The 23,870-nt window shown below is 34.1% G+C and overlaps 1 protein-coding gene across 1 annotated transcript; it reads left to right on the forward strand.

Moving 5' to 3' along the window:
* Positions 1–11,292: 11,292 nt before the first annotated feature.
* Positions 11,293–19,074, forward strand: LOC106755439 (histidine kinase 3). Its single transcript, XM_014637598.2, has 10 exons — positions 11,293–12,618; positions 12,951–13,232; positions 13,661–13,830; positions 14,177–14,389; positions 14,713–14,899; positions 14,986–15,037; positions 15,153–15,382; positions 15,493–15,591; positions 15,847–16,979; positions 18,041–19,074. The coding sequence occupies exons 1-10, from the start codon at positions 12,127–12,129 to the stop codon at positions 18,267–18,269; spliced, it is 3,087 nt and encodes a 1,028-aa protein (XP_014493084.1). The 5' UTR covers positions 11,293–12,126; the 3' UTR covers positions 18,270–19,074.
* The last annotated feature ends 4,796 nt before the right edge of the window (positions 19,075–23,870 follow it).

Below are 23,870 nucleotides of genomic sequence, written 5' to 3' on the forward strand. Positions count from 1 at the left end.
CGGAGCGGTTCTCTTCGAGTTGGTAGAGTGTGCTCTGCCTGGTCTTGTGAAAGGAGAAGCTCGCGAATCGTTGGTCGATTGTCGGAGCGGTTCTCTTCAAGTTGGTAGAGTGGTTCTTTTCGTTCTATATTTTGTTCTTTATCTTGTAATTTTTAAAACTGTTTTTTAGTGGAACTGTTAATCACTCTTTGTAGTGATTAACGATTGGACGTAGATTCTGTTGAATCGAACCAGTATAAAAATACTCGTGTGATTTTTCTATTCCCTACACTCATTTTATTTAACGTATATCAACTGTTTGATTAATTTTCTGAAAGAAAATTATTTTTTGCTAAAAGGACCAAATTAATTTTAATTGTGATCGAATACGCTTTCCGCTCTCTGAGTATTATTTCCGCTGCGCAATACTCTTCGAAAATTACCCCCTACGATACCAACATATAGAACACATACGATGGAATAGGTGTATTTCGTTCGCTTAGTTCGTAATTATGATAGCATGATTAACCTTCGCTTAGTCGATTAGTTGTGTTGGATTAGAGGTTAGAGTAGTTTATCCGTGAGACTCTTGCACTTTAATTGTCATACTGCTGCTCTGATTTGGCTCAATATTTAATCTGTTGTGTGCTTGCAATTGGCTATACGCTTAGTTGCTTAATCGATGTTTAATCTTCGCTTAGTGGATTAGACTGTATGGTGCATGACTGATTAGATTTGTGCATTGCATTCGCTTAGTTTGCAATTCTGAAGACCGAATTAGCCTTCGCTTAGTTGGATGATTCATGTTGGATTTGGATTAGAGTAGTGTGTACTTGTCATTGATCTGTGATTGGAAGCATAGTAATTGAGTTAATGACCAACCGTTTCCATTCTGCATTTGATTCCATTTTTACATCTGTGTTTGCAATTCTGTTTTTACATTTCTGTTGCATCTGTGTTTTAATCTAGTTTATCCGCATTCACAATCCTTTCACAACCCCCCCCCCCACTACGTGTTAGACCTAATTCTTGAACCACATTTGGTCCTTGAGAGACGACCTAGGAGTTACTTCCTAGTCTATACTGCATTCTTTTATGCACATTAAATTTTGCATGGGGTGTGACACCTATCAATAACTTCATATGGAATATGACTACAAATCTTCCTTCAGAAGGAGCTATGTCACATATGTCATCTGATCAAACAAATGTCCTACTCAACAAGAGAAAGGTGTACAAGGACTAGCTGAGGTTTCCTGGAAAATATTTCATTGAAATGTTCTATGCTCACGAAAGCTTAAGAAAAGAAGAAAAGATTATTGTTGTTCTTCTGGCATGCTTCATTCTACCAAGAAGAACTAAAACTGATAGAATGACAAAGGAAGCCAATTATCTCCTTCACGCAATAAAGAACAATACTCCAACAAACTGGCTGGAAGTTGTGAAGAATCACATGAAATTTGCCTCTCTAAACAGATCATTGTATCTTCCAAATGCTGTATTTGTAAGCAAAGTATTAGAACTACAAGGGATTGATGTTAAAAATGAATAGAAGTGCTTATGGTGCTCATCAAATACATTTGACTGTGACTCAGTTATATCTCTTGGAATTGTGAAAACTATCAATGAATGGAACTTTATGGGTGAAGAAGCTGAGTACAACACTAGAAGTAACTCTGCTAACATGGTGAATTCGACACTAAGGAATCAAGATGAAAGTTCGTCTGAAGAGGATTTCACATAATCTTTCTAACTCAACTTAAGGAAGTGAAAGAAGTGTCTTGAGTCTTAACACATGTTTAATATTTCGCTTGTATTGTGTTTTGTGTATGGCTTAGATATGCCATCTTTTGTTGCTTTTCTTTTGTATTTCCTTGTTTGGTCTTATCAATGTAATCATCTTTTTCAAGGAAAAGAAATTAGTATTTTTGAATCAATACAGTTGCTTTAAACCTGTTTAATAATGCTTACACTGCTTGATTGATTCGACTGCATCATGTTTGAAGTCAACTATGCTTATCTGATTACATCTAAACACATTGACTTCTGCTATTCATAACTATTTTTTCTTGCATAACTAAAATTCTTGATCTGGAAAGGATCCTTGAAAGTTTTTGCAGGAATAACATTGCCTTGGAACTACCAAATGGAACATAACAACTTTGGAAAGCAATATATTTGACTAACGAATTACAGCAATCTACCGATCTATAACAGGGTTAACAATTCCAATTTTGGAATTTGGTTTTTCTTTTCGTGATTGCTTATTTTGATATATCTGCTATTATCTCTGCTATAAATAATCTGTTAATCATCTTATCTAAGGTAATATTATGAGATTGTTGATAATTGTATCATTGCATATCTGAATTGAGTGATATACTATCCTTGATACAATTCTGTGATTGAACTGATTGTTTTATCTGTGATATGCTGCATTGTGCATCTGATTTGATTTTATTACTTATGCATAATGACAAGGGGAGTATCACTCTTTACAATTTTTCATTCACATGCCTGTATTTCAGGGGGAGTAATTTTTTTACATGTGACTGAATGTGATTTGGAGATCATCATTGTTTTTTGAAAACTTGCATATTCTGCTTGATGTATCTCTGATTGATATTTTTTTCAGCAAAGTATCATAAGCAAACCTTTTTTACTAATGCACAAAGGGGGAGAAAATTTATGATCTTATAATGCAATATGAAAGGGGGAGATTACTGATTATTTCTCATTCTGTGGGATATATTTTGCTGATTGATTGTTTTACATGCAGAGTACATATCTGTTTTAACCAAGTTAATTTCTGCTACTACTCTGTTTGTATTAAAGTGTGCAAACATGGTTGGTTATTAATCATGGTCGTGCATCATAAAAAAAGGGGGAGATTGTTGAGATTGTTGACAACACAATTTCTATATCAATCTAGTTTTTGATGATGACAACACTTTGCTTAATAACAAGTATATGTTGTTGCTGCATTACATGTTCTTATGCTGATTAAACTGTGATATATGTTGAACATGTGTATGTGTATGTACTTTGTTACATGTTCTTGTGTTGATTGATTAATATATTTCTAGAACATGTGTATATGCTTTAATGTGTTGTGTGCTTTGCATCATTTCATATGTTTTACTGCACATATTTTAAAGCAAGAAAACATAAGCACTTTTACAAACTTATTCTTATGCTACAAAGTTCTAGTAAAGTCGACTACATTACTAATGGATTCGACTATGCTAAAACCTTTGTACAGATTTTGAGAATCAGTGCTATGTGCGATTTTGAGAAAAAAAGAATTTCAAAGTGTTTAACATTGTGACAGTCGACATTGGATTTTACATATTCGACTGTATCTTTTGTTTGTTTTGGAATTCTGTTATGCTTTTGCACTCTAACGTCTATATTTTTAAAAGTTAGTTGAGCATTGATGACTTGGTCAACTGTATTAAATGAGTTCTGTTATTTGTTGACCATAGGCTACTATGTTGACTAAACTTTTATAACTGTATAATACAGTCGACTAAATTAGTAGCACCTTCGACTGAGAATCTGATTGTCTAACAGAAATCTATAAATAGAAAGAACACTAGTTTGTTCAAAAGACTTTTCATGATCTGAAAATTTCATTTATGTTTCAGATTTCTCATTACTCCAAGAATTCTCCAAGAAGATAGTGGTGATCTTTCTTGAAAGATATTCAAAGAGGAGATTCAATTGCACGTTCACTGGCCGCTCAACATCTGCACAAGAACATGCTTCTATTATTGATCGTGTAGGCTAGGCATCTTGTGAAGACTGCTGGAATTTATTTGAGAGGCTTGGCATCCTGTGAAGACTGCTGGAATTGGACTTGTTGTGATACAGGGGGATAGTTCACTTTGAGAATTGTTCAAAGTGGTGTTGCAGATTGCAAAAGAGGGGATTCTTGCTGCAAATCTGATTGTGTTGTGCGGCTATATTTTGGTTTTAGGTTAGAGAGGAGATTTATATTTTTGATGTGGAGGTCTTCTATAAAAACCTTGTTGTAAAAACCGCAACCATTATAGTGCTTTTGCTTCTTGGGTTGGAAGGACATTGGATGTAGGCATTGTTGGCCGAACCAGTATAATAATCTAACTTTGCATTTCTCTATCCCTTATCTTTTACATTCCAGTCGACTTTATTCTTTACGCTGTCAACTACGTTATTTTCGTTGCATACATATTCTGGTTACTTGTAATTCAAGAAATTTCAAAAAGCTTTATACTTTGATTGCAAGATTGCGAAAAGAAAGAGTTTTTGAAACAACACCAATTCAACCCCCCTCTTGGTGAAATAAAGAAGCCAACGTGTTTTCCAGCATATGTTACCCAATAACAATGTTCAACAATATTCAAAATTACATAACCAAAATAAAAGAAAAATAATGTTTTTGAGTCACTAGGGTGCCTCCAAGCAAGCGCTTCTTTAACATCACTAGCTTGACCCAATAAGCTCACGTTCCATCTTTCATGTTGGTGTCTCTCTTACTTTCATCACACCAACTCATCAACTGCTTCCGGTTCACCTTCTTGACTCGTATAGAATATGGAGCCTCAATCTCTATCACTCCCTTCTCTTTTAATCCTTTCACAACCCACAACTTCTTCTTGTATCTCACAGGACTACCAAGCTTGAATTGTGCATCCTCTAAGTCTAAGTGGATTGTACCTCCTTTATCAACTTTCTCTTCTTCCTTAACCTACATTAAAACACAATTTTTACCTTTGTTGATCAGCTTTGCATATTTAAAAACATTGGTGCAACCTTCCTTACAGTTTTGTGACCTATCTTCTTAACTTGAATCTTCTTATCTTTAAAAACATCATAGATAACCTCCTTTTCTTGGTCTTTAATCAAAATCAAACCGTCATCTACACTGATGACTACTTTACTCGTCTTCATGAACGGCCTTCCAAGAATGATAGACGTCTGTTATCCCTTAACTTGACGTTAATGGGCCTGTCAGGAAGGCGGGAAGACAGTCAATTTCTGCCATATAGACGTCTGGTTTCTGGGGGAACGACGTCTATGTGGCTGTAATTAATGCTACTCACCAAACTCGCAAGCACTTCGACGTCTAGTAGTAGGGGGCCGACATCTAAAATGTTATAGACGTTGGCGTCCCAAGACAATCGTTGTCTACTTCCCTGACCGGAATTGAAAAGTCATTCCGATCAGCGCTGTAGACATCGACACCCCTTGTGTCCGACGTCTAAGGTGCATGCAAAAGGCAGATTATAAGTTATCTTGGACATCATATTAGTGAGATAACCGACATCTGGCTGACTATAGGCGTTGGTTTCTATAGCAACTGACGCCTCAATTCATGTTAAATAAACCGCAGACTCGCAGTTTCACAAACATCATCGTCTTCCTCTTCTCCTTTTTCTCTCTTGCGGCATTACATTCCAGGTTCGTCGTTTTTTATTTAAACTGTTTAGTTCAGTCCGATTATATTAGTCTTTCATTGATTATCTTCTGATTCAACGGATTAAAATTTGTTTTCCTTGTGTTGTGTTTTAGTGCAATTTTGTTCCTCTCTTGGGGTAACGTAGTACCACATTCTGCCTTTGCTAGCTACCTCCCAGAAAAAGCGGCGTCTTTTGGATTTCTTATGGCGTTTCGACCCAAAAACGACCTTGGGTCGTTGCCTAGTTATCGTTTCACTATAATTTTAACCTCGTTGAAAATGGAACTAGGCAAGAACCCAAGTTCGGTTTTGGGTTGAAATGTCATGAGAAATTCAAAAGACGAAAGCTTTTTTTTTGGGGAAACTAGTAAAGACAGTGTGTGCTACTAGGCTATCCAAAGACAGGAACAAAACTGCACTAAAACACAACGACTATGTTAGACGTCGGTTAATGCATACATCGACGTCTATAGTGACCTTAGACGTCGGTTAGTGACATATTCGAAGTCTTTATAGTGCTCTTAGACGTTGGTCGGTTCCCACACTGACGTCTACATGGTGCTATTAGACGTTGGAGTAGGCCTTAACCGACGTTTATTGACATCGGACATGGCACTAACTGACGTCTGTATAGTCGTCTGTTATATGGAAATTCGACGTCCTATTAACGTCACCTGTAATAATGTCGGTTGTGAAAAAGACGTTAAAAGCCTAAAATAACAGACGCCTAAAGCCCTTTCTGCACTAGTGGATGCCTAAATAATACAATAATACTATTTTGAAATGATTCTTTGAATCATATAAGAGTAAATTTGAAGAAATGTTCTTATTTTATAAGTAGTCTTATTCCTTTTAATAAGATGAGAATGTAGATTAATTTTCAACTTATTTAACCAACTAAATAATGTCAAGTAAAATTAGATTATTCAACTCATCAATATTTGGTGACTTATTTCAATTAATTCATTAATAAGATAAATCATTTTATAATGAATAAATGGTCAACTTACTTGAAAAATAAAAATAGAAATTAAATTAATAATTTAACATTTCTTTAGAATTTATTGTTATTAGAAAACTAAATTATATGTTTGTTAATTTTAATATCAAACCTTTTAATATTAAAAGAAAAATAATATTGATTAGAATTCAAGTCTTAATTTTATATTAAATAAAAATAAAAAAGTTAAACACGATATAAAAACGAATATTTATAAATTTATTATCTTGATTTTTTTGAAAGTAATAGTACTATCACACATTATTACATTCATTTGATATAGACTACAAAGATAAAATAGTCAGAAAATTGTAAAATTTTGTATTGTTTCAAGAAAGAAGAGAATAAAAAGTAAGTAAGAATAGTATCAAATGAATGTAAAAAATTTAAGTGTGTCAAAGAATCATTATTTTTTTAAAAGTAATAAATAATAGTGATGTATTGATAACTAGACAAATTCAATTATAAAAAGTCTTTCTCATGAAATATTAGACAGATGTGTTCCATTTTGATGAACACTTTCTCATTTGAATTCATCCATAAATACCCAAGAATATTTTTGACAAAAGATTCATTCTAAATTATCAAATTCTTTGAAATCTTTAACTACACTTGTCTAATTAATATAATTTTAAAAATAAAAAAATTTATATTTAGTTGGTCCACCAATGTACTTCTGTCTTGGATGAATCAAAGTTTCTATTCCAAGTAATTAATAAATAAGTCTAACGCAACAATTTTTTTTGTAACATAAGGAAAGGTCAAACTAATCCTCTTTGCACCTCGAATTTTAACCACCCATTATTTGCACAATATTTTAACTATACCGAAAAACTTACAGAAACTATTAAAACGCTAAACTCACGCTACCTCATAGATCATGCTGCTACAGTGCTACTACTACACAAAAATATGAGTTTATTAACATTGGAATGTAGTAAATTTTAGATTTATTAAAAAGAAAAAAGAAAAGTATTAGAGAAGTTGTGAGATGAGTGAGGAGGCCCTTTTAGGAAGAGCTCCCACTTCAAAGGACAAAAGAAAGAAGTAAGTAGTGATGAGCTAATCACTTTTGTGGGCACCTCTTTGATTAAAATGAGTTGTACATTGGGACTCCATTTCCCTCTAAATTACGACTTTGCATTCTTTTATGCTCCCCAACTAGTTTCCACTTCCCATATTGCCCTTGATCTTCCACTCAATTTATGCCCATATGCCAAATTCTTTGTCCAACCTTTGTCTTCTTCTTGCCTCCTATGAGGTAAACACATCAAGAAAAGGTCGCACCCAACCCGGTTATCACTCTTAGGGTAGAGCCATTTGAAATGAAGATATGATAATGAGAATGTATTGGACTTTAAATTTAAACTCATTGGATGCCTTTGAAATAAAAACTACGTTGAATACAGTTTATCTTCTTCTAGCAATCTACATGATAATTTACTTTTATAAAGAATATAAACATTTTATAATAACATATTATTTTCATAAAAAATTTAAAAATTTGAAGTATACTAAATTTATGAGAGTAATTTAATTATTTAAAATTTTATAAATTCAATTTTATAGGTAAGAATTTAGAATCATTCATATTTTATCCTTTTATATATATATATATATATATATATATATATATATATATATATATATATATATATATATATATATATTTATTTTTTTTTTCTCCTTATATTTTTTTATTCGGTTTTACCTCGTATCATTAGTTCATTTTCGATTAAGACATCTTTGGCTTAGTCAAGGTCGAAATATCATTAACTTAAAATTTTCTTTTATTGATGTGTCAACAAAAGATTTTTTTTTTTCTATTTATGTTAAAGTCGATCAAAAACATTTTCCTATCACTACTATTAATTTTTTTTATAATATACGTTAGTGGTATGTTTCGATTAACTTTAGTTAATTGATTTCTTTATGAACATCATTAGTGATTTATAAATTATGTTAAACATAATATTTACTAAAATTAATTAATCAAGTTTTTCTCGAAAATATTGGTAGGATTATTTCCAATTGATGTCATTGTTCGTTTTGTCAATGTTAAAGAAACTACTTTTTAACCAATGTAAATATTCAGAGAATTTTTTTTTTAACATTATTGTGATTATATATTCATATATATGTAAGCTTGAATTATTTTTTATTGGTTTTCTAGAGTTTTCTCAACCTGTTTAATAGATCTTTAATTTATTTGATTAAGTTTTACCGAACAAAAAACTACAAAACATGAATATACTTCATCGGTAAGATGATAGTTTTTAAATAGATAATGTAAGACGCAAGTATTTCATCTGATAAACAATATAATACCTTATGATCTTTTGTTTTATCTGATAAGCAGAGTTTTGATTAGAGGATATGCACACACAATTATATACTAACATTATTCTTCATGAATTATTTTACGTTTATTTTGTATTGTAGATAATGTTTTCATCTTCACGTCTACTAATAAGATTTCATAAGTCAACATCAAATATTATTTGAAGAACGAACTAAAGCTCATATGCATTAATAACACTCTTTGTCAAACCTTGAAATATTATATGTTGTGTATACTCCTTTACTCCAAATTTGTAAAGAAATTCTTTGACTTAATCTTGTAAGTAATTTCACCGATTAATATCTTGTTTAAAGAAAATATAAACATTTAATGTTGCAAGAAATACATTTAACTACATCTATGTGTAGACAAACATAATCTTGAAGATGAAGACTTGAAAGTGAAGCTTCTCAATAGATATAAAAGGATATACCAGAACTCTTTTTTCAACTCTCTGTATGAAGTAGTCTTCGAAGTTGAAGATCAAGCATATCATATTAAGAGTTGTCAAAACGTTGTTTATATATTTCCTAAAAAGTTTGTGTCCTAAACTTCACAAGAATACAGTCTATGTTTAATTTAGTAAATTAGAAGAGTGTATAAACATTGTATCTATCAAAAGGCATTAAGTTTCTCTCTAGTAATTCAAACCCCATGATCCTTTAGATCATATTTTTCTTTATAAAATTCTTTTAGCCAAAAGTAGTTGCATCCAAAAAATTACTTTAGGTTATTAACCACGAATGGTTAAGTGTTCAAACAATAATAATATTATCTAACCAAGAGTGACTGAGTTCAAGAATAATACTTTTCTTGTAACTTTGTAGTTATATCTAATGGAAAATCTCCTATATACTTTCTTGGACATAGTATGTTTTTTCAAACATACTGATATAGAAATCTCTTACATAAAATTCTTTCTGTTTATAAGTATGTTTAAATTGCATGCTATGAAACTCTTATAACAAAACAATGAGTTTTTAAAAACTAAAACTTTAGAAACAATTTTTGACATATCATTTAACATGTAAAGAACTTACATCCATCATTACTCATTAAATGAATATTGGAAAAATTTCAAAAAGTTAAATACACAATTTAACCTTTTATTTCTGTATTTCCGACACAATAACATTATTTTTCGAAAGATAAAGCCATATTATTTTATTAAAATCATTGGTGGTTATTTTTTTTTATTAATGTTGTACAAATATTTTTTGATCGATGTTATTAATGGTATTTGATGATATATTTTTTATATAGTAATTTGTATTTATTGATAGCTTGTAAATTAAATTCTCTTTTCTAAAAAAATATTTCAAGAATTAAATAATTTAAAATAAATCAATTCAAATTTAGTTTATTTAACTTTTTTAAAATATAAAATTCCCTTAAAATAACCTAAGTTAATTTATTTTTATCCCTTTGCTGTTTTAGATTCACAAACTTTGTTGTAAGACTTTAAACCACAAACTAAAGAGGTACACATTTATGAAGATAGAATATTGTAATTGGAGGTTTTCTCCACGTAAGTTTGAATTCAGTTACACTTGTGAAGTTTGGTTTCAATATTGCTAATAAAACAAAGCATCTAATTTTCAATGCATACACGTTGAAGCCATTTTTGGTGGCGTAATAAGCATCTTTCAAACATACGCATTGCACATAAAGTTAAAAGACTAGGAGAGACCACAATATTAGGAAAGGGGAACAAAGAGAACAAGCTCAAATAGGTAAAGTGAGAAATGACCTAAATTCTCTCACAGTGCTCCCATTGATTCATTGGAAGAATTAAATATTGGGAGAGGGAAGTGGGAAACACTCACATGCCTAGAGTTTAGTTTGCAAAATTAGGATGCGGAAGATAAGAAAAGGTATTCATTCTAATTTCAATTTCAGAATTTAAAGCTTGTGTCACAATTTATGGTTCAAATATCTGAAAAAAATTGTACATGCAAAGTGTTATTAACCTAATGTGAGAGGTTTATAAGTGCAAGAAAAGATTATCTCTGTAGAGTTGTTCTAATAGTACCTACTACTACTCTTTTGACTATGGGTCTTGCAATGGCAATTTTGATAAAGTACGGGGTATCTAATGCCATTCTGAGAAAAAAGCTTATGCTGATTGTTGAAATTTTGGTTCCATGCAGGGGTACTTTTGGAAACGAAAGTACAGCTAAACAAACAGACGCACGCACGCACACAGCTAACGACTTAGCGTGAAGAAGTTGTCTACTGCCATGGATGGATAGGGATGTGAACACAAAGCAAACGAAAGTTAACAAAGCCTCTCATTTCTGCTCAGTGGAACTATGCCTTTTCTGCACCCATTTATTGATATTGGTATTATAAAAAACTGTTCAAAATATGCAATAACTTAACTTTTTCTTATGTCGATAATAAGCGTCTTAAAATAATGTATATATTCTTTTTGACACTATTTTTATTATTATTATTATTTTTATTATTATTATTATTATTATTATTATTATTACAATTATTTCATTATTTTATGAGTGGATAGTTTGGAAAGAGATAATGGCCTGTAATAATATAGAAAACATTTGTGCTGTGCTACCGTATTCTTATCATCTCGCCTTACCAAATTCTCCCATCTCAGTCCGATGAACTCGTCCTTTTAAGCCTTTTTAGCTTCTTTCTTTGAGTTTAGTTGTTGCCTAGCTATTTTTTTGCACTGTGCGGTTCTAAGTAATAGGAAATCTCTCCAACACATTCACGTGCTTGTGTTGTTCTTGTTTGGTTCTAGGGCCATGAAGTGCAAGCTAGAGCTTCTTTGCTGAGTGATAGTGAAAATCGAATCTTTTGTAGGTTTAGTTTTGGCCCTTCCTTTTTGTTCTGCGTCTTGGTTGGTAGCTGCTGCTAGCTGACAAGATAATAAGGAGTATCAATTTCTGTTTAGAATTAGAAACCCAGAATCTTGTGATTCTTTTATTCTTTAAAGGGTATTTGAATTTTCTTATCTGCCTCAAAATTTCAGTGTTCATTTGCATTTCTGAATTTTAAGCTATTGGGGTGGATAAGACAGCATCTTATCAAGGTCACATCCCTTATTATTATTATTATTATTATTATTATTATTATGTCCTTTTTATTTTTTCTTCCCCTTCAACCTTCTTGTTTCTAGGAATTGGGCTTGTGCTGTAGTTCTTCAAAATCTTGAATTTCCTTCAGTCACAAGCCTAAAACGCTTTTAGTGAATAGGGGTGCATGTGTATTAGCCTGGGGATTCTGTGGATTTGACAGCGGTTCTCTCCTCTCACACAAGCCTACCTGGAATCAGCTAGAGTTGACGCCCACAACCTCTTGGAACTGTTTCTTTTTTACTTGTGTTGGTTACTGTTGTGGATGAGTTTGCTCCATGTAGTTGGGTTTGGTCTAAAAGTGGGGCATCTACTTTTGGTGCTATGTTGCTGGCTTGTGTCTGTCCTTTACCTTAACTGGTTTATTAGCAGTGGAATTATGGACACCAAGATGGGGTTTCCAGGTGGTGGTGGGGGTGGAAAGATGTGGCACAAATGGTGGGAGAAGATCTCTGGGCAGGGTTGCAAAATCCACCAACAGTACTACCAGTATATTGGCTCTAAGAAAGTGAAGAGAGCGTTGTGGAGGAAGCTTTTGCTGACATGGGTGGTGGGTTGGATTATAGTATCTTTGTGGATCTTGTGCTACTTGAGCTTGCAAGGTATTGAGAAGAGGAAAGAAACTCTGGCAAGCTTGTGTGATGAAAGGGCTAGGATGCTTCAGGATCAGTTCAACGTCAGTATGAACCATATCCAAGCCATGTCAATTCTGATCTCCACCTTTCACCATGCCAAGAACCCCTCAGCCATCGATCAGGTACTACTCTTTATTTTGCTCTTGCAAATCCGGACCTAATTCCTCACCTATTACTTTTTGTTCTCGTTTATTATGCTTCAAGAAGATATGTTAGCATAATTTTATACACACGGGGTTATGAGGAGTTGTTCCATTGTCATTAATTTTGCTGTGTAACAGCATTTCCCCACCCCCCACCCCCCCGTATCTCTCTTTTCTGGAAAATATTGGGCTTTTAATTTCATATTTTGCTAGCAAGGAACTTATACTGCTGGAAAAGATGGAATAGATACCGATTTATTTTGACCTATTGTCTCACCTCTGTTAATCAATCCAACTTCCAAAACTTGCAGAAAACTTTTGCAAGGTACACAGAAAGAACAGCTTTTGAGAGGCCTCTTACGAGCGGTGTTGCATATGCTGTAAGGGTGCTCCATTCTGAAAGGGAACAGTTTGAAAAGCAACAAGGTTGGACTATCAAGAGGATGGATACTCTAGAGCAGAACCCGGTTCATAAGGATGATTACGCCCCAGAGGCATTGGAGCCATCCCCCGTCCAGGAAGAATATGCTCCTGTCATCTTTGCACAAGATACAATTGCACATGTGATTTCTGTTAATGTGCTCTCTGGAAAGGTAGGTTTCTTATATTTGTCAAATTTTAGGTGGAGCTCATCTGATCCATATAAAGTGATTTTTGAAAAGGCTATGCAATTGACTTGGTTGTTCTGATGATAATTTTAATCCATCTATTCTAAGGTCTTTATTCCTGGTTGTACGGTTTTTGATTGCTCTACTAGTGATCATTCACTATGTTATGTGAGAAAACTTTTGAAGAAAAACTGTGTATGCTCCCTGATTGTTGTTTTTGTATCCTTATTCTTCATTTCTCTCGGCTGTCCTGATTGGACTGCTCCTAATGGAGAATAGAATACGTCGATAATCTCTAATTTGATGAATATCACAAATATGAGTTGACACATGTTGTTCCTGTTCCATACCTGAAATCTATTGCAACTTTTTTGAGTTATGGTTGTCTCAGTTATTCACCTGTTTGTCAACAGGAAGACCGTGAAAATGTGCTGCGTGCAAGAGAATCAGGCAAAGGGGTTTTAACTGCACCCTTCAGGCTGCTCAAAACAAATCGTCTGGGGGTTATCCTGACATTTGCCGTCTACAAGAGAGATCTTCCATCAAATGCAACCCCAAATGAAAGAATTCAAGCAACTGATGGGTGTGCCAAAACATTTAATATTTTTGCATGAATTTCATTCATTTTTCTCTGGTCATTTTTATAATCAATCATATAATTTAAAGTATTCCCTTTTGGTCATTGAAATCTCTGTAGTAACTAGTCTACTGAGTAACTAATCACTGTATTTAAATTTTCAGGGAGAATATTCATGAACTCTGTTAATGTAAGAAGGGTGAACAATTTTTGGCTCTTGTGATAATTAGAAGTTTTTAAAGTAACAAATATACTTTTAATTTCAATAAAGCTGATATGAAAAACTGAAAAAAGATTATGAACACAATTAAAATGGTAGCATTTTTATGTCTTCACTGCTGCTTGCTGGCAGGTATCTTGGGGGAGTCTTTGATGTTGAGTCATTGGTGGAGAAACTGCTTCAGCAACTTGCTAGCAAGCAAACCGTAATTGTTAATGTGTATGATACTACAAATCATACTCATCCAATTGCCATGTATGGTTCAAGTGAATCAGGGGATGAGTTCTATCATGTCAGCACTCTTAACTTCGGAGACCCTTTCAGGAAGCACGAGATGCACTGTAGGTAAGAATGCTGTAGAAAGAGTCTAACATCTCCGGCATCTTTCTTGCTCAATGTAGTTTGTATGAACAACGATGCCACCTTGAAATAGGTAGAAAATATATTAAATACAAGGTATATTAATGTCATATGAAGTAATAATTCACAGTACTGTGCTGTGGTTTTTGCTGCTAGATGTACTTAGTTTAGAGTTATTTTATCTGAAGTTGTCACTTTTTTGGGTGCATCGATTCAAATGACTTATATAAATACATTACAACGATTAAAATGTGCAAGATGTAAAAGACTTGAACGATTCATGAAATTTAAGTTTGATGCTATCACAGGTTCAAGCAGAAACCACCATGGCCATGGTTGGCAATAACTACGTCATTTGGTATTCTTGTTATTGCATTCCTTGTCGGATATATTTTCCATGCCACTGTGAATCATATTGCCAAAGTAGAAGATGATTGCCGTGAGATGATGGAACTTCGGGAACGAGCTGTGGCAGCTGATATTGCAAAATCCCAGGTACGTAACTGTTTTTAAGATACCCTATTTCCTTGTTTTGGCTTAATTCATTTTGATCATGTGGGCTTCATCAACTATTACTGCAGTTTCTTGCTACTGTTTCCCATGAGATCAGAACACCAATGAACGGTGTTTTAGGTGAGTTGTATTCTATCTATGTTTTAGTCTGCAATATCCAATATTTAACTATAAACGTATCACAAAAAACGAAGAGCTTGTTCAGCCATGACCGTGCTCTAAATATGAATTTCAGGGATGTTGCATATGCTTATGGACACAGATCTAGATGTAACCCAACAGGAATATGTCAGGACAGCACAAGAAAGTGGAAAGGCTCTGGTGTCACTAATAAACGAGGTTTTGGATCAAGCTAAGATTGAATTTGGTAAGCTAGAGCTTGAGGCTGTGCTCTTTGACATACGGGCAATTTTGGATGATGTTTTGTCACTATTTTCTGAGAAGTCTCAAGGAAAAGGAGTAGAGGTAATAAATTCCTTTCCTACTATTGCCTTTTTATCATATGATTGGATTTCCAAATGTTTGTAGTCTAATTATAGTTAATAGCTTTTTGTAATTTTTTTTGGGAAGCACAGTTGGCAGTTTATGTGTCAGATCAGGTTCCAGAATTTCTAATAGGTGATCCAGGAAGATTTCGACAAATAATTACCAATCTCATGGGTAACTCAATTAAGGTAAGTTTATAGGTAGAGAGAGAAACATTACGCATAACTGAAGTTACTTAGTCTGGTGCCCTAGTGTATCATGAAAGTCATTTAGTGATCTTACCTTGTGCTATATCATTGCCTTATAGGCAGGCTACAGTTGTTACAGTCTCATGAAAAAAATCTTCTATTAGTGTTCTAGCAGACCATGACTATTAGTGGAGCAAAAATTGTTGTGTATTTCTTGAAAGTATCATCAAAACTGATTCTGAAATTGTTTTGTAGTTCACTGACAAAGGACATATTTTTGTCACTATCCATCTTGTTGAGGAGGTTGTCCATTCAATAGAGGTTGACAAAGAATCCAACTCAGAAAATACATTGAGTGGCTCCGTTGTAGCTGATAGTCGCAAGAGCTGGGAAGGATTCAGGGCTTTCAGTCAAGAGGGACCTCTTGGTTCCTTTTCGTCCCTCTCGAATGATCTTGTCAATTTGATTGTATCTGTTGAGGATACAGGTGAAGGCATTCCTCTTGAATCTCAGCCCCGCATCTTCACCCCATTCATGCAGGTAGGTCCATCCATTTCCAGAAAGCATGGAGGAACAGGTATTGGTCTAAGCATTAGCAAGTGTTTGGTTGGTCTCATGAATGGAGAAATTGGATTTGTGAGCATACCCAAGGTTGGATCCACATTCACTTTTACTGCCATATTCACCAATGGTATCCGCAGTTCAAACGAGTGTAAAATTCAGCAAACAAACAACCAACCTCGGTCTGCATCATCAGAATTTGAGGGGATGACTGCATTAATTATTGACCCAAGACCTGTTAGAGCAAAAGTGTCAAGATATCACATCCAACGGCTTGGCATTCATGTTGAGATGGTTTCTGATTTAAACCAAGGTTTGCTAACCATAAGCAATGGAAATATAGTTATTAATATGGTCTTGATTGAGCAGGAGGTTTGGGATAGAGATTTAGGCTTGTCATCTCACTTTGTCAATAATACAAGGAAAATTGATCATGGGGTTCCCCCAAAGCTGTTCATTCTTGTTAATTCTAGTAGTTCTTTTAAAGCAATTGTAAACTTGGGTGCTGATAATCCTACTGTCATTACTAAACCTCTTAGAGCAAGTATGCTTGCTGCCTCACTACAACGATCCATGGGTGTCCAAAACAAGGGAGCTCCCCGAAATAGAGAGCTCCAAAGTTTGTCTCTTCGCCATCTTCTTTGTGGCAGGAAAATTCTAATAGTAGATGACAATGCTGTGAACCGTGCTGTAGCAGCTGGTGCATTGAAAAAGTATGGAGCAGACGTGGTTTGTGTTAGCAGTGGGAAAGATGCCATCTCTTCCCTGAAGCCACCCCATCAGTTTGATGCCTGTTTCATGGATATTCAAATGCCAGAAATGGACGGGTATGTATGCAACTGAAATACATTTTTTATGATTCTGATAGTTTGTCAGTTGGACTAAAAACATAGAAGAGTTTTTAATTCTTTTTTATATATCTCAAATATAATTGCAATATTTACTGAACAGTTTACATCAAAGGAAAACATTTTTCGTTACAAAATTGTAAAACAAACTAATGTATATTAGCACACAAGGTTTTTGGAGTCTAACATGCCACTGCAATATTATAATTCATTTGACATTTTCTGTAAAAAGGCTATTTAGTGAGGTCAGGTACACAGATCAAATGATGCCATTGAGCTTGGTTGAAAACAAAAATTCTTAGGGATATTATTTACCGTTAAACCTCTTGGAATAATTTCCTTTAATGTGCTTCTAGACCTCCCTCAATCCGTTAAACCTCAGAATTGCAGTCCTAAATAACCCTCAGAGGACATTTGGTACTTGAGAATAAACCACTGCATTCGCTTTCCAATCCTTGACCACAATAATGGCCGCAATCATTTCCCCCCACTCTCTATATACCCGAAATATAAGTTTAGTAGTGTCTAATTCCTTTATTTATTCTTCAACCCTTACGTGATTCGAATTCTTCTGCAAATCATAATGTCCACCATCTTTGAAGACTTATCCTTTAATGTTCCAATATTCCAAGCATGAAGTCTAATCAGGCACGGCAAGAGTAATTGCTTTTACCCACATCTGTCAAGAAAAATGTGAGAACTCTTGCTTATTGAACATTATTTGAGAGTTTGACTTAGCAGACATAGCTCATTTGACATTGTAGTCAAGTCATAAAAAGTGATATTTTCAAATGATGACCTAGCATCGATAACCAATAGTTAGTGATCTGTGTTTTAACTTTCAACAAATTTAATGTGGGTTGTCAAGGGCCAAACACAACTCTCCTTAGTCCGGGCTTTGGGAGCCATGAACTCATAATGGAGTTAATTCATTTGACAGTTTAAATAAAAATTATTTGAGGTATTAATTTAATCTATTTTCTATTTCTAAATCCTTATCATCGTGTTACAATATGTTAATGACAATTCTTTTCAAACAGTTTTGTAGCAACAAAGCAAATTAGGGAGATGGAGCAAAGTGTGAACAGAGATGCATCAATGGATGAGAATGTTAGAAATTGGCATGTACCGATTTTAGCCATGACTGCAGATGTGATACAGGCTACACATGAAAAATGCCTAGGGGGTGGCATGGATGGGTACGTTTCAAAACCATTTGAAGCTGAACAGCTCTATAGAGAAGTCTCACGGTTTTTCCAGTCATCTTGAACAGAAAAATACAGTGCTGATCTAAACCAGAGGATTATTGATAATGGAAGCATAGCTGTCTGTACTCAAGGACACTCTGAAGTGGATAAATAGGTTCAGAAGTGTCTTGAGAGTACATTCTCTATTTAACAGCCTGTGCATGTTTTAATACTTGACCTCAAAGTTTGGTGGTTGCTCATTAGATACCGAAGAATGTTATATTATCTCGTCTGAAAGAAAAGGAAAATGAAACAAAGCGGGGAAAATATTGTAGAAGTTCAGAAATGGTTCATTCTACCTTTTTGACCTATTGTTGTTATTTCTGCTGTGTTTTAAGTTCCCCGGTTTAAAACATTGTTTTTGTGGCAGGGAGTGTACATAGGAGCCAAGTTTGATTGGTTGCAATTGAGTTGTAATTGGTTGTTAAGGGTAGTACCAAAACCCATTATTCTTCCATGTAAAGTCAGTCGAAACGATGGAGGCTGATTAGAAGACTAGGGTGTATTGTAATACGGTTCTAGAGTCTCATCCCTGTGTATGTAATAATACAACTTATAGTAATCTAGCCTAGGAACGTTACATTTTATGTGTATTGATGCATGTATCACAAGGGCTTGATTCAGGTGAAAGGAAGAAAATTAGCTTCTTGGCATCAATGGGAGGAAGTGCACCATCAAATCTTTGTACATGACTTACAATAAAGATGGTGATTGATGTATCACAGCATCTTGCTTCCTTATGTTCTTAACCTTATGTTCCTTATACTGTAGCGTTTGAATGATCCACCATTTTTTTGGCCGATTTGTACAAGTTCCAATTCTGGATTTCCTTTGGCTCACTGCTTTGCTTTGCCTTGACATTTGTGGAATGTCTTTCCCTTTATTTTCGATCTCAAAAGTAAGTTTTAAAGCCCCATGGGCGTTAGGTATATCACTCACTTGGTTTACAGGTTACACTTTATTCGTTCTTCAGATTTATCACAAATTGTATTATTCTTTATCAAAGTTAACAGACAAGCCTTGTCCTTCTTGAACGAGAATCTAGATACTAGTTTACGAACACTTATCCTCTTTCAGTCATTCACAGGGAGAAGCACAATTGGGCAAAAACAGTGTTCTTTCTTTTTGGTAATTAACAATGTTCAGTTACTACTTTTTGGTGCTATAAGCCTATAATCGATGTCTCCCAATTCCAGCTGCTCCGTCTGTTTATTGGTCAATCCAGATAACTACACAAAAGGTAGTAAATAACTAACTAGCCAAAAAGGAAAAGATTCTATGAAAAGTTTTCCTTGAGTTGAGTAAGATCAATAGGTCATGAACTGTGACTTGTGAGTGAATAGTTTTAACTTGTCGCCCGAAAATTTTCGTTCCTAGTGAAAAATAGCAACAAGTCACATGAAAAATAAAACAAAATTCCAAAAAGTTGAAAAAGAACTGTAACGTCAACGTAAATCGAAAGTTAACACCTTCAAAGTGAATGCAACATTCTGATGCCAATGCAAAATCGTTTGAGTTCGAAATTCGATAAACTAATGGTTAGAAAATAATTCAAGTCATTCGCATCTGCAGAAAGTTACTTGAGTACGTTTCACAGCAATAGAACTGATGTTTACATTGACTTTTTCTCCAAATGATGCACGTTCCAGATACTTGATTCTACAATAATTAACACGCATACATCGATGAGCAAGTCAGAAGCTTTTCCTCTTTCCAGCGGAGACTCTGACAACATAACACAAATTGTAAGAGTTGCATCCTTTGAACAAATATATTACTAACTTCACCTCTAAATTGATTCAACTTTTTATTTAACCACTTCTTAAGGATTTGAATTTTGATGGGTGGTTCCTTGTTGCTGTGCTATGCAGCATTGACGATGGTTGAAGTATGAAATTGTTGAGAATTTGGTTTTTTGAAATCTGATGGCATGACAGATATGTAGCAATAATTGGATAATAATTATAAGGGCACTTGATTGTTGGGTGGACAAGACCGGAGACTTACACATTTCAGATATCGTATGTGGGGCTCACTGGTTCTGTCAATTTCGCAATTAATTTTTCCACCGGTTTAGTAAATACTTATTGGCCAGGAAATGGTTATTTCATTACCTGGAGCAACATGTGACGTCAACGTTGTACACGGGTCACTATGAAGGGAAACTTGTTCCAACACACATGAAAACGAAATGCAGAAACAATTATCAATTCTTCAATGCTCAAATTCAAAACAAGGACTACAAAATCACGTGGTCTTAGTTTTACGCTGTATTCCATGTCATGGGAGTTTTATATTATTCATTGAGCTTGAATTATCAGATTGTTTCCACTGCACCTGTTTAAAAAGATATTATTATTCTTATTCTTATTATTATTATACAATTATTTTTTTCTTTAAGCTACATAATTTTTTATATTATTTGTAACTTTATTTTCTACTATATCATTAATATTGATATGATTATTTATCAAGATCGATGATACAAGATAAATAAAATTGTTATTGTTCTTAGATGAAGGTAAAAGCATCGTTGGACAAGATGTGGAATGAATGGATTTGTTTTTGGTTTTGTGAACTCTTTACGGTAAGTAAAAGTCCACTCAGAAGCCATAGATAAAATGAGGAAGCTTCTTCTACACGACCACCACCTTCTTCTTCTTACACCTCCCCCATTCCAAAATTACTTCTCCGATAAAAATTAAACGATGGTGGTTAAAGCTAATTTCCTGCGTTTCATCTCCTTTACACTTTTCAACTGCTTTATTAATCATACTACCACTCCTTGATTATATGTCCACCCTCACACTAGCCATTTTCTCATTTTCCTCTCATTCTCCTTACTCTTTGTGTACTCCTAGAATGCGTTTGTGATGAAAGTTGGTGATGGTCGTGACTTTGAGCAACTTCTCTCAAGTGCGAAATGCTAAAAAATGGCCTTCAACGGTCAAACTATTTTTTTTTTTTTTTTTTTGTGTTTCAGTATTTTATTTGTTTATTATATTAGAATAATTTATATATTAATTTTAATTTATTATAAATTTATAGATGATTAGTTATGTGTATTTTTATTATTTAGATTATTTTTATTAATTTTTTATATTTTTAATTAATTACGGATTATGTTATTGAAAGTGAATATTATGTTATAGGTGAATATTGTTTAAAATGGAAGAATATTCTTATAGTATGGGTTCTTAAGTATATTCTAATTTTATATAAGATTTTTCTTCTTTCAAAGCAGAAGTTGGAGGAGGAGATCTGACAAATAATTTTACCACGAATGAAATATTTTCCTCCCGTGATCATTTAATTGAATGGATGAGAGGAATCACTCACGATCTAGGATTTGTGGTGATTACTATAAGATCTGGCAAAGGTACTAGTGAAAGGAAGACATTCGTCTTACTTGGACGTGCAAAAGGTGGGAAATATAGGAAATAAAAGCCGATGTGGAGCCTAGTGTATACGGGACTAAAAATGTGAGTGTCTGTTTAGATTAAAGGGTAAACCATCTTGTAATGGGGACTAATGGGTCTTGAAGGTCATGTGTGGATATCACAATCATGATTTGGCTGAAACTTTAGTTGGTCACCCTTATTCATCAGGTTTAATCCAAGTGAACAATCATTATCGGTTGATATGACTAAGACTAAAGTTACACTTGCAAATATTTTATTAACTCTGAAAGAAAATAATGATTGTAATGTCACAACGATTAAACAAATCTATAATGTAAGGTATGCATATAAACGATCATTGAAAGGGTCAAGAACTGAACTAAACAACTTATGATGATGTTGGATCATGATAACTACATTCACTAGAGCATGTGTGTTGACGAATCAAACGTTGTTAGTGAAATTTTTTGGACACATCTTGATGCGGTGAAATTTTTAAACGCATTTAATATTGTATTGATGATGGATTTGACCTACAAAACAAACAAATATAGACTTCCCTTGCTTGAGATTGTTGGTGTGACATCTATAGGGTTAACCTTTACAGTCGCATTTTCATTCTTATTAAGTGAAGAAAAATAATTTCACTTGGGCTTTGGAAAGGCTGAGAGGTTTTTTTTTTTTACATTTGAAGGTGGTTCACAAGTCATTGTGACTGACTGAGACTTTACTTTGATGAATGTCATTGCAAATGTATTCCCTAAGTCATATCAAATCTTATGTCACTTCCACATCCTAACAAATGTCAAAGTGAAATGAAAAATGTTAGTTGATTTTGTTGAAGCTTGGGATGTGGTGATGGAAGCATGGGAAAATGTTATGGATTGTGAAGATCAGACCATGTTTGGTGACTATGTCAATTGTCTTCAGTTCGCCTACAGTTCATGGTTTTTATTCTTCAAATATGTTAATCACACTTGGATTATTCCATGCAATACATACTTTGTAAAGGCTTGGACAAACAGAGTAATGGATTTAGTGAACACAACCACAAACATGCATGTTTTAATGTTATTATACTTAGTTGTCTTTGATAAATATTTTTTGATATTATCAATCTTTTACTTAATCTTTCATCTTCCACATCAAAACAATTAAATGAAATCAAAGTGAAAGGTATATGTGTTCCTGTAATAGAGTAAAATATCCGACCATATGCCTTGTTGAAGCCAAGCTCGCATCTCCTAGCTGCTCACACAAATGCACGAGTGCAACAACATCCTAGTCATATCGGTCACATGTGTGTGAGTCTTTGAACAATAGTAGGTACACTACAACAATTGTTGGTATTACCGAAGGCCAAAGTCCGTCGCTAAATCNTATATTCCGCCGGTAATTCATTTTACCGACAGCTTACCGACGGTCTAAATTCCGTCGGAAAAACCTTTGTCGGAAACCATTACCGACGGATTTTGTCCTTCGGTAATTACCGAAGGCTGGATCCTTCGGTAATTACAGAAGGAAGTATCCTTCGGTAATTACCGAAGGACACTAGTTGGGTAATTACCGAAGGATTTATCCTTCGGTAATGTGGTCTTTATTGGCTGTTTCATTTCTGTATAATCCCACTCAAAACAGTAACCTGCACAGTATTACAAAATTTATACATCCAAAATAAACCTGCACAATTCATGTCTAACATCCAACTCAAAATACAATCCAACATTCACCAAGTGGAGTCAACTCCAATGAATGCAAATCCAAACACACGGATATATATATATATATATATATATATATATATATATATATATATATATATATATATATATAATGTCTAATGTCTGAAAATTTGTAATTGATACACTAAACAGAACTCCACTAACCACACACATACTAAATATAAAATTGTTCTTAGAAGGAAAAGAGGTAATAATTAATAATGTAAGTAATGTGCAAAGTTATTCCATAAGTCAACTAATAGTCGTCATAATGTTGAGCTGGATGATTGTCTTNTTGTTCATTGTTTTGAGGCTCTGATGGTGGCTGGACAGATGGTGGCTGGACAGATGGGGACTGGACTGATGGGGTCTGGACTGGTATGGGCTGGACATGTGTGGGTTGAGCTTCAGTAGGCTGGACTGGTGTGGGCTGCGAATGAGAGGCCGAAGGCACTGCAGACTGAGGAAGCAATCTCATGACCAGTTCTTTAAAATTGGTAA

The sequence above is a fragment of the Vigna radiata genome, unplaced genomic scaffold (assembly GCF_000741045.1).
Source record: "Vigna radiata var. radiata cultivar VC1973A unplaced genomic scaffold, Vradiata_ver6 scaffold_418, whole genome shotgun sequence".
NCBI classification, from domain to species: Eukaryota; Viridiplantae; Streptophyta; class Magnoliopsida; order Fabales; family Fabaceae; genus Vigna; species Vigna radiata.